General features: G+C 36.1%; 1 protein-coding gene and 1 non-coding gene across 3 annotated transcripts in view; both read left to right on the top strand.

The window, feature by feature from the left end:
- The window catches only part of GTF2A1 (general transcription factor IIA subunit 1), a 46874-nt gene that overhangs the window by 10914 nt on the left and 18120 nt on the right, over window positions 1-17840 (top strand). For both annotated transcript variants that reach the window (XM_072839578.1, XM_072839579.1), the window contains exons 3-7: window positions 4236-4440; window positions 6179-6243; window positions 12228-12303; window positions 13655-13788; window positions 16774-17094. In XM_072839578.1, the coding sequence (XP_072695679.1) occupies window positions 4236-4440; window positions 6179-6243; window positions 12228-12303; window positions 13655-13788; window positions 16774-17094 (801 nt within the window). The remainder of the gene's footprint in view (window positions 1-4235; window positions 4441-6178; window positions 6244-12227; window positions 12304-13654; window positions 13789-16773; window positions 17095-17840) is intronic.
- Window positions 5441-5585, top strand: LOC140640788 (small nucleolar RNA SNORA79). The gene has a single exon (XR_012037421.1). It is a non-coding gene; the product is annotated as a small nucleolar RNA SNORA79 (small nucleolar RNA).

Genomic DNA, 17840 nt, shown 5'->3' with positions numbered 1-17840 from the left:
TGGATTCTCAGTGGACTACTCCCAATACCCCTTTCTCTTCTGCTCCCTACCGCCACCCCCCAGCAGTTGGAAATGTATAGGGCCATGTTTGCTTATCTTTTTTTTTTTTTATTTATTTTTATTTTTATTTTTTTATTGGTGTTCAATTTACTAACATACAGAATAACCCCCAGTGCCCGTCACCCATTCACTCCCACCCCCCGCCCTCCTCCTATGTTTGCTTATCTTAAAGTGGGCATCTTTGGCATTTAGTAGGCTCCATCCAGGAATGTTGTATTTTCTGTACACTTCCTGTGGCACTACCCTGAATAATAATGAATTGTCTGGTCAAAATGTCAGTAGCATCCTCACAGAGAAACATTTATGCTAGAAATCAACAGTGTGTTTTCCCTTCTCTTCTTTGGAATTGGTACTAAATACTGATAAATTGTTAGTCATTTTGTTAGCTCCTGAATTAAGGCATAGTCTCTGCCTTGAAAAAGTCCATACTTGAGTAGAGAAGATAGACTTAGTGTGAAAAGTACAATAGAAATATTTCTAGGGTATGGAGGCAGTGAGTGATTTCTTAGAGGCTATGTGACTTTGACATTTGCATTGTGTAGGGAATCGTGAGGGAAGACTACTAGTCAGAGGGAATAGTTTACTAAGATTTATTTATTTATTTTTAAATTTTTATTTATTTATGATAGTCACACAGAGAGACAGAGAGGCAGAGACACAGGCAGAGGGAGAAGCAGGCTCCATGCACCGGGAGCCCGACGTGCGATTCGATCCCCGGTCTCCAGGATCACGCCCTGGGCCAAAGGCAGGCGCCAAACCGCTGTGCCACCCAGGGATCTCCCCCCCCCCCCCTTTTTTTTTTTTTTAATTTTTATTTAAGTTTACTAAGATTTAGATACGAAATATGTATGCCATATTCAGGGAATTGCAAGTACTTTGACACTATTGGGAAAGTAGAATGCAAGTTACTGTAGCAGTTAGGGAGGTAACATTCTATATTAAGGACCATGATCTTTAACGTGAGAAAGATTTCTCTGGGGTGCTAGTTAAAATGCAGATTTTTGGACTTCTGCTCCAGAGAGTCTGACTTGATAGAAGCATAATCTCACATTTTCTTTTTAACATTTACCAAAAAGAAAAAAAAATTAAATTGACTTTTCACAAGCCACTAATGGTTTGCAGCATGCACTTTGAAAAACATTGGTTTAGACTTTAATAGCGTACATTAAAGTGACCTGGACAGGTTATTAAAACAGATTTTTGGCTCCATCCCTAGAGTTGCTGAGTCAGTAGGTCTGGCTTGGGGCCTGAGAATTAGTATGCCTAACAAGTGCTCCGGTGATCCTGATGCTGTTTGCCCTGAGACCATATTTTGAGAACCACAGACATAGAGGACAGATTGGAAGAGCAATTTTTCACTAGAATGTAGGCCCTGTGACGAAAAGTGTTTTTGTCAGGTTTGTTCACTGTTCTCAATGTCTCTAACAGTGTCTAGTATATAGGGTATCTCAGTAATTATTTGTAGAATTTATGACTTGATGTGGGGAGCTCAGTAAGGATAGATTGGAACAATGCTTTGGAAGGGATAGTGACAATAATGATGGGTGTTGAAGTGGATTCTGACTTATAGGCCGTTTATTTGGGAGGCTAGGTGAGTAGTGGTACCCAGTTCTTAGCACTTAATATATAATCATTAATACTTGCCACTACAATGGAAGCTTCATTAAAATGATGTGACTGGATCAGAGTGCAGTGGATAGACCAATTGGGGGTGATACACATGAAGCTTTAAATTTGAAAAGTCATGGCTTAAACAACGGTTTCTTAAAGCATTAATCAATGGTACTTTGAGTTTTGGCTTACCAGAGGCTAGGTTTTGTTTTGTTTTAGAACAGACAAAAAGAAGTGTAGAAGTTTTGGGTGAGAAAGGAGAGATGATGAGTGGGAAATATCAGGGAGGGTGACAGAACATGAGAGACTCCTAACTCTGGGAAACGAACAAGGGGTAGTGGAAAGGGAGGTGGACGGGGGGATGGGGTGACTGGGTGATGGGCACTGAGGGGGGGGCACTTGATGGGATGAGCACTGGGTGTTATACTATATATTGGCAAATTGAACTCCAACACAAAAATATACAAAGAAAAAAGGTGCATGTAAAGGGGGAAAAAAAGTTTTGGGTGAGTGCAGACTGTTTGGGAGCCTTTGTATAGCCTTTGATGTTAGTTTGAATGTATTTTATTCAGTGTGTGAGAGTCCATTTTGTCTCCTGTGTGCTATGCTAGATGCTCACTTAACAGAGATGAACCAGATACAAATTGGGCTCCCAGGAAATAATTCCTTGTTACTCCAAGAAGAATTGTAGCTATTTTTAATTTGAGATTTTTTAGAGACTTAGATTTCTTAGCTGGAAGCGATTTTAGAAATAATTCAACTTGTTCTGTTTTTTTAGAAGAGGAAAATGCCCAAGAAAGCTACATAATTTGTCCACAAAGCTTGAATAGTTTTCAAACCAGTACTGTGTTCCTAACTTCCAGTGTAATGCTTTATTACACAATTAATTGCACCACCACCATAATAATGAAAATCAGCATGCATTGGTCACTGAGTTTATGCTAGATTCTGATGTTTTATGTAAATATGTTACTGAGTCTTCACAACCCATGAGATAGATATTGTTATGCTGTCTCTATTAAAAATAGTCTTTAGGCAAGTCTAAGTACTGAACCTGCTTAAGGGAATGGTTGCTTTGGGAGACTGACCTTTAGTTTACTTTTTCAGCAAGCCAATAGAGAGATTTGCTAGAATTGTTACTAGCATGTACTTACAAATACAGAATTTCTAGAATAGTTGGAAGCGTCAAGGAGACACTCGTAAAGCGTTGTGAGCATAGTAAAGGGAGGCTCTGATAGAAACCTCAGGTGTGTTAGGTAATATTCCAAGAGTATATCCTAGGGGGGAAAACAGTGTATGTAGGTGTTAGGTGCTGGTATACAAAATGATTGATATATTATTTTTAAAATATTTTATTTACTTGAGAGAGAGCGAGCCTGTGACTGTGCTCAAGAGCAGGGAGCGCGGGAGCGGGGATGAAGGTGAGGAGGAAGGAGGAGAGGGGGGACCAGCAGACTCCCTGCAGGACCATGAGTTCATGACCTGAGCCAAAACTGAGTCGACCACTTAACCAGCTGAGCCACCCAGGTGCCCCAAAATAACTGAATTAAATTTCATTTGTATATTTAAAGAATAGTTTTCTTTCTTGGGCAATTTCTTAGAAGGGTTAAGGTTTTCCACAATGAAGACTTAAATCTGGTTAGAGAGGAAATGTGTGAGGGAGAGGAATGCAGTAGTCATAAATATTTTATTTTCTGTCTTCCTTTGCCCATGTCTGATTTATTTCCCCATCATAATTGCTGTGTCCTAGGGTGAGAGGAGAAAATAGAAGTGGCAAAGCAGAAAAGGATTGTTATTCCTTGTCATGATGGAGGATGGAGGGGAATTTCAAAAGGTGTGGAGGGTTGAGAATGCCTCTAAAAGCGTTAGGCATTGTTGGTTTTTTAACTTGTGTAGGATCAGACAAAGTTAGGCTTTTCTAACTTGAGGATTGCCTCTATGATGTTTCTCATTGTTCAAATCAAGGAAACATGAATTTATGTTTTGCTATATAGCTTAAAAGTTAGATATTTCATTAAAGGGAGATTTCCATGAAAATAGTAATTATTTTGATGTTAAAAAAGGGTACCCTGATGATTAAAAAATTGCTTATGTGAAACTCTGCCTGGAATTACCGTAGAGAGTTTGAAGACATAAAAAGAAACAAAATTCTAGGCAACCTCGGTGGCTCGGCGGTTTAGCGCCTGCCTTCGGCCCGGGGCGTAATCCTGGAGATCCAGGATCGAGTCCCACATCGGGCTCCCCGCATGGAGCCTGCTTCTCCTCCCTCTGCCTGTGTCTCTGCCTCTCTCTCTCTGTGTCTCTCATGAAGAAATAAATAAAAAATCTTAAAAAAAAAAAAAAAAGAAACAAAATTCTTCAGTACTCCAAGATAGCAAAAAAGAAATTTGATACTTTAAAAGTTATTTTTCATTATTGTATAGACTTGTGTAAAAATTAGAGATTGGTTTATTTTGTGGTTGTATTGGTTTTGAAAATGGAAGAATTTTATGAACAGACTAATAAAATATGTTTATCCACATGTCTGAAGTTACCTTCACTAACATTACTTTTCTTTGCCTTAGTTGTGGGAGAATAAACTAATGCAATCTAGGGCAGTAGATGGATTTCATTCAGAAGAGCAGCAGCTTTTATTGCAAGTTCAACAGCAGCATCAACCCCAGCAACAGCAACATCACCACCACCACCACCATCAGCAAACTCAACCACAGCAAACGGTACCTCAGCAAGCGCAGACTCAGCAGGTCCTTATTCCTGCATCACAGCAAGGTGAGACTGGATATATTTTTCTACTTACAACGTGGAAATGAAATTTGTCATTTTCAAAGAAGAGAAATAGCTGTAGGTTTTTCCTTTTTATTGACTGAGGGGATAGTGTATGTATGTATATTTACATACAAATTTTGTATAAAACGTGGATTTTATATTGTAGAAATTATAAACAAGTAGTTAACTGAGAGCCTACGATGATATTCTTAAAAGTGTATTAATACTTTCTTTCGAGAAGGCTATAAAACGGTAGATTTCCCTAAATAAGTCAGACCTATTAAAGATTTATTTACTAAGGATTTCATTATTTCATATGGTAAAATTGTTACCACTTTCTTTGTAAAATTGATCAAAGACATTTAAGTTTGTTTTTTATAAATACATCTTAAGCACTGGGGGATTTTTGTAAGTATGGCAGTCTGAAATTTCAGTTCTTTAATACTTTGTGTAAGTATAAATTGGCTGAATTAGACTTAAGTGAAGAGTGTGTGTGTATCATAATTTATATTACTTGGTTTAAAGGTAAGAAAAAAACCAAATATAGACTGTGTCCATACTTCTTTGTACTATGCAAGTAAATCTGTAAATTTGTTTCATTGAAGCTTTACAAAAGGCTTTGTGAAATAGTTCTCCCAACATTTTAATACTAAGGGAAATTTGGGCCCTGAGAAGGCCAGGAAGGTTGGCCTATTACATGTAACAAGTATTTTCTGTCATCACAAACCTGTTTGGTCATGAAGCTTTCCAAGCATTTGCATTTTGTAAATCTTATTATTGGAGAGGAGAATGAAGGTAAATGAAAAGTTTAATTACTACCCATTTGCCTTATTTGAGAGTGGCTGAGAATATATAAGACTTAAAATTGATAGTGATACATAGTAAGTAATGTATGGTAGAAATGTCTGTTTGGATTGTTTTACTGTTTATACCAAATAAGACCTTTAACATTTGATTTTATTCTATACCTGCATTAAATAATTTTATCCTTTTTCATCTGTTTTGATGACTGTTCCTCCTATTGCCTTCAGGCCTTGGCACTAGGATTTTAGGTCATCATAAATTAAAATTTGATTTTCTTCACTCAGAGAATATTAGGATAATGGGATTATCTGTTTATTCTCTGAAATTTGCGGAATCAAACATCTAATTCCTTTTATATTTACGTAACATTGCCATTGTTTCTTCTCTCTCTCTTTTTTTAACAGCCATTATTTCTGATTTATATTTTTTAAAAAGTTGTTGGAAGTAACAAGATTTTGACAGCTGTCAAATGGGAGAAGAAGGCTATGTAGATGTAAAAAAAAAAAACCTAGTTAATAGTTTCTTTGAGCTCATTCTTAATGGGTTACTAACTCATTCTAACAGTAGTATTAAACAATATTGAGTTAGCAAGATACAATTAAATTTTGTTTGAAATTTTCCAGTTTAAGAACGTACAGAGCTGTATATGTATAGGTTTTAGGTATCTCACTACTTCATGCATCCAAATTTCTTTGTATCCTTAGGTATTGTTACACAAATCTTTTTTTAAATTGATATTTTTAAGTATAATATGGGTATATCACAGCTGTTATTTACCATAGAAATTTATAACATTCTTAGGTATCAAATGGGTGGATGCATTTGGATGTAGAAAACAGGAAAAAAAGTTCTCATCATTGTATAGCATTCTTAGTATTTTGAAACAGCCTCATGGTTCCTTGTTTGCACTTGTGCTTTTTGTTTTTTTCTATAATAGCTGCTGCACCACAAGTTATAGTTCCTGATTCTAAGCTGATACAACATATGAACGCATCAAATATGGTAAGACTTGGAATATAGTATTTTGCTTAGCTCTACTTATTCTAACTCAAAATTGTGATTATGCTTAGGTGTGTTGTATATTAACAATGTGAAATTTATTTGAGACTTTAACAAAATGGCTGTTTATTTGGTTTCCTAGTTATTGGGTTTAGCAGCACATCTAAAATTTAGCTTGATACTTAGACATAGAGGTTCATAAAATTATGCAGTTTTCTGTTGAAAATACCAAAAGAATAATGTTTTGTGAGAGATCTTCCGTCCCATGCTATTTTTGGAAAATGAGTTTAGGGCACCTACCAAACATACTGTGTCAATTATAGTTCTGTTTCAGAAGACCCATTAATTGCTAGAGGTCAGGAATGCTAAGAATTGTAAACTTGAAAAATGAAAATGAACTCTTGGATAGTTCAAGATAACTTTTTAAAACCAAACCTTTAAAATTTTTTTGCTGTGATTTAACCATAGCCTAGCTTAATAAGATTTATTAACTTTGTGTATATTAGTACTTTAAAACGCATTTTGATCAGTTGAGGTTTTTTTTTTTTTTTTTTGAAAGATTTTATTTATGCATGAAAGAGAGAGAGAGAGGCAGAGACATAGGCAGAGAGAGAAGCAGGCTCTATGCAGGGTGCCTGATGTGGGACTCGATACCGGGATCACACCCTGAGCCAAAGGCAGGCGCTCAACCACTGAGCCACCCAGGCGTCCCATCAGTTGAGTTTATTATGTATTAGCCTTGGTATTTCTTTTTTTTTTTTTTTTTTTTTTTTAATTTTTATTTATTTATGATAGTCACACAGAGAGACAGAGAGAGAGGCAGAGACATAGGCAGAGGGAGAAGCAGGCTCCATGCACCGGGAGCCCGACGTGGGATTCGATCCTCGGTCTCCAGGATCGCGCCCTGGGACAAAGGCAGGCACCAAACCGCTGCGCCACCCAGGGATCCCAGCCTTGGTATTTCTAAGGGATCTTCACTGAACAGCTCAAATTCTCAAATTTATATATATATAAATATATATATATTATATTAATATATATAATTAATATATATAATATATATTATTATATTATATATAATATATAATTCGAAAAACTACTTCAGATCCTTAGAGACTCTTTACCTATATAAAGTTTTTTTTTTTAATTTATTTTTTTAAAAGATGTTACTTATTTATTCATGAGAGACACACAGAGAGAGGCAGAGACAGAGGCAGAGGGAGAAGCAGGCCCCATGCAGGGAGCCCGATGTGGGAGTCTATCCTGGCACCACGGGATCACGCCCGGAGCCGAAGGCAGACGCTCAACCACTGAGCCACCTAGGCACCCTATAAAGTTTTTTTTTGAATAAGACATTAAAATAAAGTCTTATTAGAAGAGTTATTCCAGCACTTTCTCATAAATGGCTTTTCTTTGTTCTGTTTACAAGATAAGAGATTGTTAGTGGAGTCTCAGCTCTGACATTTCATTCTTTTTTTTTTTTTTTCATTCTTAAATTCAACCGAATCTCTTATTTAAAAGCAAGAATCATTTTTAAAAAATCTCTTAGCCTAGTGCTAGCAATGAATTTTTTTTTTTTAGATTGTGTGTGTGTGTGTGTGTGTGTGTATTTTATAAAGATTTATTTATTTGAGAGAGAACACATGTGGGTGGAGAGAGAGTAGGGGTGGCAGGGGCGGGAAAGAGATTCTTCAGCAGACTGCACAGAATAACCAGGTGCCCTGAAAAAGCAGTATTTTAAAAAATGATTTCTGTTTGGTGAGTAATGAGTAGTTGACCTCAAAGCTCATCTGTGATTGATAAGTCAGATACAAAACATGGCTCATCCACTAGACAACCGACTCCTTTTTTTTTTTTTTTTTTTTTTTTAAAGATTTTATTTATTTATTCATGATAGTCACACAGAGAGAGAGAGACAGAGAGGCAGAGACACAGGCAGAGGGAGAAGCAGGCTCCATGCAGGGAGCCCGACGTGGGATTCGATCCCGGGTCTCCAGGATCGTGCCCTGGGCCAAAGGCAGGCGCCAAACCGCTGCGCCACCCAGGGATCCCAACCGACTCCTTTTTAAATATACCAGCCTTACAAATTCATAGCTTGACAGAATTACAAATTTCTACATGACAGAAATTGGAGTTTTTAAATTTACAAAAGAATCGAGGATATCTATTTTGTACTTGTAATTCAAATTGCCAGAATTGGTTCTTCTTAAAAATCAGAAAATTCCAGTCCATCATGGAATCACAAGAATTTTTATCATTCAGAAAATTCCATTTCAAGTTTAAGGCCCCAAATTTCTTTTTATCTCCATCCTTAAAAATGAAAGTCTCACTATAGGATCTGTATTGCAGTTGGTACTTTGAGATATTTCCTAGGGAATAACTTATGTCGTTTTATTTTATTTTATTTTATTTTATTTTATTTTATTTTATTTTATTTTACTTTACTTTACTTTACTTTTTACTTTACTTTACTTTTTACTTTACTTTTTAAGATTTATTTATCCAAGAGAAAAGGAGAGAAGGAGTGTGCACACCTAGGTGGAGGGGCAGAGGGAATGGGAGCAGACTCCCGGCTGAGTACAGAGCCAGATAAGGGGCTTGATCCCAGGACCCTGAGATCCTGACCTGAACTGAAATTAAGAGTTGGCCACTGAGCCAGGCATCCTGACTTTTGTCCTTTTAAAACAGAAAATTTTGTAGAATCACTTGCAGTAGGCCCATTTGATTACTAAGAATTTTAAATGTTTGAGAGAAAATTCTCTTTAAAGACACAAGGGCAAAATCAGTGGCCCATCTCTTCCTTGTTTGTTAGGTCTCCTTGATTCTAAAGAGCATATATTTAAACAGATTCTAGGTCAGAAATATCACTCAGTAAAGATGTTAGCATTTATGTGTATTTTAGAATTTTATTTTTTATTTTTATTTTTATTTTTATTTTTTTTAAATTTTTTAAAAAATTTTTATTTATTTATGATAGTCACACAGAGAGAGAGAGAAGCAGAGACATAGGCAGAGGGAGAAGCAGGCTCCATGCACCGGGAGCCCGACGTGGGATTCGATCCCGGTCTCCAGGATCATGCCCCGGGCCAAAGGCAGGCGCTAAACCGCTGCGCCACCCAGGGATCCCTGTATTTTAGAATTTTAATGGATGTTTTCAGTGTTTGCCCCATGTACTTTATATGTTCTGAAATACAATCACTATAGGCTCTTTACAAAAAAAAAAAATTTTTTTAATAAAATTTTTTTTGGTTTTTGTTTGCATTATTATTCCTGATTCAAAGATAACCATTTGATTGATTTCCTTTTCCTTTTTTTTTTTTTTTTTAATTTAAATTTTAGGTAGTTGACATACAGTGGAATAATAATTGGTTTCTGGAGTAGAATTCAATGATTCCTCACTTAATATGACACCCAGTGCTTGTCATAACAATTGCCCTCCTTAATACCCACCACCCATCTAGCCCATTCCCTGTTCAAATTCCTCCATCAACCCTCAGTTTGTTCTCTATTGTTAAGAGGCTCTTGTTTCCCTCTCCTTTTTACTTCCCCCCCTTCCTTTTTCTTCCCCCCCTTCCTTTTCCCCCTTCTTTTTTAAATTCCACATGTGAGTGAGATCACATGGTATTTATCTTTCTCTGACCAACTTATTTTTTTCTAAAAATTTTATTCATTCAGGAGAGACACAGTGAGAGGCAGAGACACACAGGCAGAGGAAGAAGCAGGCTCCCCATGGGGAGCCCTATACCGGACTTGACCCAGGGACTCTGGGATCATGCCCTGAGCTAAAGGCAGACACTCAACCGCTGAGCCATCCACTCATCCCCAGTTTTGATTTTTTAAAAAGCAATCCATGCTTTGGAAATGAACATGTTGAAAAGTTACATAATTTAATAAAAATGTAGGATAGTGATAATATATTAGGTTGAAAGCTGTTTTGGGGAACCTATAAAATAGGACCTTATGGCAAACAAAATTTGCAGATTCTCTTTATGAAATACTCTAATGCATTAGTCATTTTAGGGCTATTTCATAAAATACAAGAAGAAATTTTCAGTAGGTATTAATAAAAGGTGGTTTGTGTAGTAGGTCACTCAACAAATATTTATTGATAGGAGTTTGGATGTACAGAGGTGTGCAGGTGGTTATTGTGTTGTCTATGCTGTGTAGAAACTACAATTGTCATTTTGCCAGTAGAGGAAGATCTATTAATCTTATAAAATATGAATTACAGGCCCTTAATATTTCTGAATAGTATTTCTCAGTAGTAAGTGGTTGTTAATGTGTTCCTTAGATTACCTTTCATTTGCCTATACAGGCAAGATTTATTTAAATGAATGCAGGACCTGCATTTCATGAAGAGAACCTGATGGAGCTATAGCTGGGGACATTGTGGGAATTTAGGCCTTAGGTGTAGAAACTACATGATTTGATAGTTAGACTTATCAAATGGCAACAAGAAGCACATTTTCTTACAAAGGTATATGTAGAGGGATCCCTGGGTGGCGCAGCGGTTTGGCGCCTGCCTTTGGCCCAGGGCGCGATCCTGGAGACCCGGGATCGAATCCCACGTCGGGCTCCCGGTGCATGGAGCCTGCTTCTCCCTCTGCCTGTGTCTCTGCCTCTCTCTCTCTCTCTCAGTGACTATCATAAATAAAAAATTAAAAAAAAAAGGTATATGTAGAGTCTAGACTAGGTAGTAGTATCATGAACCTAATTGAGTATAATTTTCTGAGTTTTGTTGACTTCTCTGGCATCTTCTAACTGCAGTTATATTTATTTTTCAGAACCTATCAATTAGAGGTGTTTCTAAAAATGTATATATTAGATTGGTATGTGAAGGCTGGGTACCTTTAAAAAGATTGAAGGAAGAGGGGGATAAATTACCTCTACAGATAGTTACAGTGAGATGCATGGAAATACTTTAAATATAGAATAAAAAAAAAAAAAAAACCAGTAAGATGTGGTATAATTCTCTTGGAGGAAAGCTGAGAGGAGGAGTCTTCAGAAGCAGTAAATGAAAAATGTATCCTGGATTTAAAGAGATTCACAGTACACCCATGTATATTATTTTTAACTTAAATGTCAGATACTGCCTCCATTTTAAAATGTAGAAATTAAAGTTGGTGACTTTTCTTAAGATTTTAAGGTATTTTTTGTGTTAATAAAACTATTATTAATAGATTTTTCATCTAGATATATAGCCAGTATTGTATCTTAAGGCATCGTAGAAGAATTCCTCGCTCTACAAGCTCAGCCTTCTGATTCTGATACAAGGTCTTCTTTAAAGATTTATTGAGTCTAGTATAAACTAAAAATATTAAGATTTCTAAAATGAAGATATTTAATATTTTGCTTCAAGTAAATGAAGTTGACCTTGAACAATTTGGGTTTGAACTGTATGGATCCATTTATATGCAGATTTTTTCGATAAATATGGTTATTTTCATTAAATGTGGTATATATTTTCTTTCCTCTAGCTATATTGTAGAATATAGTAATATAACATGTGTGGTCAGCAGTAGGCTATTGAGCTTTTGGGAAGTCAAAAATTACATGTGGATTTTCACTTGTGTGAGGAGTTGGTCCCCTTAGCCCCTGCAATATTAAAGGGTCAACTGTACTTGACCACAGGGAGTTGGGAGTAAGGAAATAGAGTTAGGAAAAGAAATACCAGAATGGATATTTTATATATTGTACAGCATTGTTAGTAGGGGGGAGATTTCCTTAGAGCACATTCTCCAGGGGAAAAAACACCCCAATTATATTCTACTTAATTGTTTGAAGTACTTACATAATGCATTTTAGGCTAGGTGGTCTTTATTGTATCATTTTATAAAATGGAATTTAGTCTTTTTAAGACTTTTCGTTTTAGTATATACTAAATAATAGTTCGAATACTATTAAAATATGCCAGAGATAAACTGAGGTACTGTTATGTATGTATGTGGTTTTGATTTTTTCTCCTTGGTTTTTTTTTTTTTTTCCAGAGCGCTGCTGCTACAGCTGCTACCTTGGCACTCCCTGCAGGTGTGACTCCTGTTCAACAGATACTAACAAATTCAGGTAATTAGGAATAACGGAACCATTATTTATATGTATAACTCAGAAAATTGTACCATCTAGTCTTTGTTTGAGCCTCACTGCAAGACAAAATCAGTATTTCTTTTACCATTTAGCTTAGGTTATTAAAATAAGATTGACTATTACATCACATTAGATGATAGTTATTGTTAAGGATGGAGTAGAAAAGATGAAAATTGCACTTGAGCTTTTGATTTATGAATGAGAATCCTATTATCGAATGAAGTATGATTATATAGAAATACTTACTTACATAGATTTTTGCTAAACACATTTAACCTGCCAAACAACTTGACTCATTTGAATGAATTTGTGATATCAGACTAAATCCTATAATACTTTATTGCATTCTGTTTTATGTACTATCTCTGCATAGACAGACAAAATTTACTTGTGATTTTTTGGCATATTAATGTTGGAAGAATTTATGTGGCTTTTAAGTTGTAATTTTAATTAGAGAATTTCTTGTTATTTTGTTAACAAAATTATTTTTTATAAGTTTTTTTTTTTTTAAGATTGTATTTATTCATGAGAGACAGAGAAAGGGACAGTGACATAGACTGAGGGAGGAGAAGCAGGCTTCATGCAGAGAGCCCGATGTGGGACTCGATCCCCCGATTCTGGGACCACGCCCTGAGCCAGAGGAGCCGTGAGCTAAACTACTGAGCCACCCAGGCGTCTCGTTAATAAAATTCTAAATTTGTAAAGCACTAACTAGAGGTTTATCTTGCTACATATTTTATTAATATATAATTGTTGCTTTTTAATTAATTGAAGATTCTGCATCATCTAAGACAACAAAGAGAGGGATTCACTTCTCTATGTTTAAGCCAGGCATATACTTAGTATTATGTGGCAATGGTAATTGGCTCAGCATTTTCTTTTTGTTAAGCATTTTGAAGCTAAGTACCGTGTGCTCTGGCTCAAGGTATTAATGAACTGTTTATACTTTCATGTCTTTAAAGCTTTAAAAAGAAACAGCTCCTGAAACATCTGATCTTACTTAGCTGCTTTTGCATGACTCCTAACATGTTAATAAAGATAACTTAAACTTCTAATCAATTCTCATTATCTGTTGTTAAAATTTTATTGGAAAAGAGCTTTCTAAGGATAGCAAGTAAGGAAAAACATTTTAAGCAATGTATTTGAACAATGGAGGGAAGTAAGAGAAGGTAAGGATTATGGTTTACTGTGTATGGGAGCCTTTAATTGCTAGACTTCTTGCTTGATCATTTCCAGGGCATTTTGGTGGCTTGACATTCATTATGAATTCATTTATTTTGAGATGGTCACTGCTAAAATGGTAACTTGTAATGTATACTTTTTGCTTCAGGCCAGCTTCTTCAAGTAGTCAGAGCAGCCAATGGTGCCCAGTATATCTTTCAGCCTCAGCAGTCAGTGGTTCTTCAACAACAAGTTATACCACAAATGCAGCCTGGTGGAGTACAGGCTCCTGTTATACAACAGGTAATAGAATAATAAATTATGAGCATCATGATGGGGTTCTTTTTTCTTCTTCTGTGTGAACTCTGGGAGATTTCCTTCCCCTTTCCCATGGCTTTATATGAGCTCTTAGACTGTTCTCCAATGCTGTACATCCTGTCATTGTAAATTCCTCCTGCATGCGTCACAGCTTAACTTTACATTCAATATATTTAAGACTAAATTGTTGTTATCCCTGCTTATCTTTCATTATCCCTCTGAACGTGCTTTTCTATCAGTGGCATCACACTTGATGCAGCCTCCTAAGCCTCCAAGTATTGCGTTCATTCAACAAGTATTTAATACTGTGTTGGCTATGTGTCAGGGTCTTTGCAAGGGACTAGAGATTTAGGAATGAACACGGAAGACATGAATCTAGTTTCATGAAGCTTATGCATTTTCTGAAAGTGGGTGTGTGGGAACCCCCACTTCCCTTACCTTTAATATTGCAAAGTACCATGAAATCCTACCAATTCTTAATAGTTCCTTTCTTTCAGACTGCAGTTTTAACATGTTTGCAGTTCCTTAATATTGGAAACTAGTTTTCTTAGACTCTCATCATTTTCTAAGTTCATGCTTTCGTAATTTCCTACTTAAAATACTATTATTATTCTCTCAATAGTATATATTACTATATATATAATGTTAATGTGTGTGTATTTGTATATATAAAGTACCATATATTATTCTCTCAATTGATTTTCCTTACTCTAATCTTGGGCTTCCTAACTTGTTACTCTATTTTATAGTTATTCTAAAAATCTTAAATTTTTTTAGTGACTTCCCCATTGCCTATTGGAAAAAGTCTAAACTCCTCAGCATGGTTAATAGGATCTTTGTTTTTTGTGGATCTTATTTTTTAATCTCTTCAGCTTTAATTCTTGTCATGCTTCCAGTTATCTGCTTCAGCTGCTGTTTAGATCAGCTAAACTTTTAAATACTTGTAAACCTACCTCTGTGCTGACTGTTAAGCTCTTGTCCTGTAAGGACAAAGAGGAAAGAGAAATGGTTATTTATTAAAGAATTTAGGTACTTTAAAAAAGGAGACATATAAATATGTAATGTCCATGTTATAGTATGATGATAGAGATAAGATCGGAGAAGCATTTATCTAGTCAGTTTACAGCTTCCCAGATGTTCACTTGATGTTATTCTTCTACTTAGAATGTCATTTGGTCTTCCTTCTAGCAGCTCTCTTTACTCCCATCAAACAAAGCCACCGAGGGGATCGGGATCCCTGGGTGGCTCAGTGGTTTGGCTCCTGCCTTTGGCCCAAGGCATGGTCCTGGAGTCCCGGGATCGAGTCCCGCGTCGGGCTCCCGGCATGGAGCCTGCTTCTCCCTCCTCCTGTGTCTCTGCCTCTGTCTCTCTCTCTGTGTCTATCATAATAAATAAATAAACAAACAAATAAACAAACACATACATACATACATGCCACCGAATGGAAAAGCCTGGCTAATCTTCCAAGCACAAAAGAACACAAGTATTACCTACTAAGAAGGCTTCCCTGACCATACCTTGTCCCTCAAGCTGAATTTAGTCCTCTCTCCTGTTTTCAGAGCACCATATCATACTTGTATTACACCTTTTACCTTTTGAGTTGTGTTACTGTTTTGTCTATTGCACCATTAATCCGTAAACTTCTTAAACAAAATACTGTCTTATTTTGCGTTTCTTGAACCTAAAGGCAAGTAATTGCCATTTGCTGTTTTTTTTATAACTAGGTATTCTCTTTTTATTTATTAACTTATTAATACATATAAATATATTTATTGTAAAATATATATTTGTTAGTATGTACTTTTTGAGTTATGGTTTACTTTAGAATTCTAGCTATAAAAGCTGAAAGGAACTATAGAAATCATCTGATCTGGTGTAGTTGGATGGTTAGAATCAGCTGGGGAAGCTTTTATTTATTTATTTATTTATTTATTTATTTATTTATTTATATTTTTTTTAATTTTTATTGATTTATGATAGAGAGAGAGAGAGAGAGAGAGGCAGAGACACAGGCAGAGGGAGAAGCAGGCTCCATGCACCGGGAGCCCGACGTGGGATTCGATCCCGGGTCTCCAGGATCGCGCCCTGGGCCAAAGGCAGGCGCCAAACCGCTGCGCCACCCAGGGATCCCTGGGGAAGCTTTTAATGATTAGATTTCAGTGGCATGTGGCTCAGGTCATGGTCCCAAAGTCCTGGGTTGAGTCCTGCATTGGGAGCCTGCTTCTTCCTCTGCCTGCCACTCCCCACGCTTGTGTGCATATGTGTGCGAGCATTCTCTCTGTCAAATAAATAAATAAAATCTTTTTAAAAAATTAAAAAATAAATTATTAGATTTCATCTTACATGAATTAAATCAGAATATTGTGGGTCCAAGTACCAGTATTTTTAAGCTACCAGATGGTTGTAATTTTTAGTCAGGGTTGAGAACCATTGATTCTAGTCTAACAGTGAAGTGGCAAAAGCCAAGGGAGGTTAAATGACATGCCTCTGCTACATCTCAGTCTGGGATCTGAGACAAAACTAGGACCCAAGACTTCACATTTTCAGTGCAATGATTTCCACAGGGAGGCAGTGTAACATAATAATTACAGCAAAAATCAGAAAGCGTGGGTTAAAATTTCACATCATAGTGACTATGAGCTTGGCAAGTAACCTGTTCATACATCAAGGAAATAAATGAATCATATGTGTAACTCTTGGTTTGGAATTTTCCATGTACATAACAAGTGCTCAATAAATAATTATTTTCAGAAAATCTTTTTTTTCCTTAAGAACTTTGAAAGGTAAAATGAAAATAGGATCAGTATACTAGTTAAACATTCCTTTTATGCTTTGGTGGTTTTAACTGAAAGAGATGTGGCCATTTTTCGTGATTCTTCAGCATTTATGCCTGTTTCTTCATATTATATCATGAAACTGAGCCTACTGTTCCTCTTAACTAGTTTCTAATATGGGTTTCTTTTGCCTCAGGTACTGGCCCCTCTTCCTGGAGGGATTTCACCACAGACAGGTGTCATCATTCAGCCACAGCAAATCTTATTTACAGGAAATAAGACTCAAGTTATACCTACAACAGTGGCTGCCCCTACACCGGCACAAGCACAGATAACTGCAACTGGCCAACAGCAGCCACAGACCCAGCCTGCTCAGCCACAGGCTCCGCTGGTGCTACAGGTTGATGGAACTGGGGACACATCATCTGAAGAAGATGAAGATGAAGAAGAAGACTATGATGATGAGGAAGAAGAAGACAAAGAGAAAGATGGAGCTGAAGATGGGCAGGTAGAAGAAGTAAGTTTATAGTCAAAGACTTGAAATGAGAAACTACTCAATCATTTCTTTTACTTGGTGCCAAACTGATGAATTATATTCTATTTTTTCAGAGGCTATTAAGGTGTTACACAATATAGGATTTTATTTTATTTTTTTTTTTAATTTTTTTTTAATATAGGATTTTAAATACGAAGTTGGATTGTTGTAACCTAGTAAGGTTTTTAGATGGTTCTGGTTGTACTTATCATCATAGAATACTGTTTCATATACCTGGTAATAAAAAATAAATGTATATTGAATTGAGTTGTATTTATAAAGGGGGTGGACACAATGCAAGTAATTCTAATTTTCTGGCTTATGCATTCATGCTGTGATTCAAACACAAGACATTGGTAGATAAAATGAGGTTGTTTGCTTCAATAATTAAAAAAGATACAGCAACATCTGGGAAGAGAGGACACTTGAGGAAAAAGCTAAATGTGACAGACTTATTCATGAATAACTTTCTTTTGGTCTGTATTCTGTACCAGTTCCTTACATCACTTTATCTACTCCTAGTCCCTGTCATGAGTTAAGCAAACCATCCTTTGTTATTCATCCTTATATATTTCTAGAAGCATATAAATATATCTTTGTTTTCCTCAGTGTTCCTGCTTAGTTACTTGTGTTCAATATGTTTGTCTTAACCATAGTTTTTGTTCAATGCTTTCTACAACTTAAGATGTAATTTTATCTTAGTACAAAGTTCTTTATATCTAATGTTC

The sequence above is a fragment of the Canis lupus genome, chromosome 9 (genome assembly GCF_048164855.1).
Source record: "Canis lupus baileyi chromosome 9, mCanLup2.hap1, whole genome shotgun sequence".
NCBI lineage: Eukaryota > Metazoa > Chordata > Mammalia > Carnivora > Canidae > Canis > Canis lupus.
This window is presented reverse-complemented; position numbering and strand designations above follow the sequence as displayed.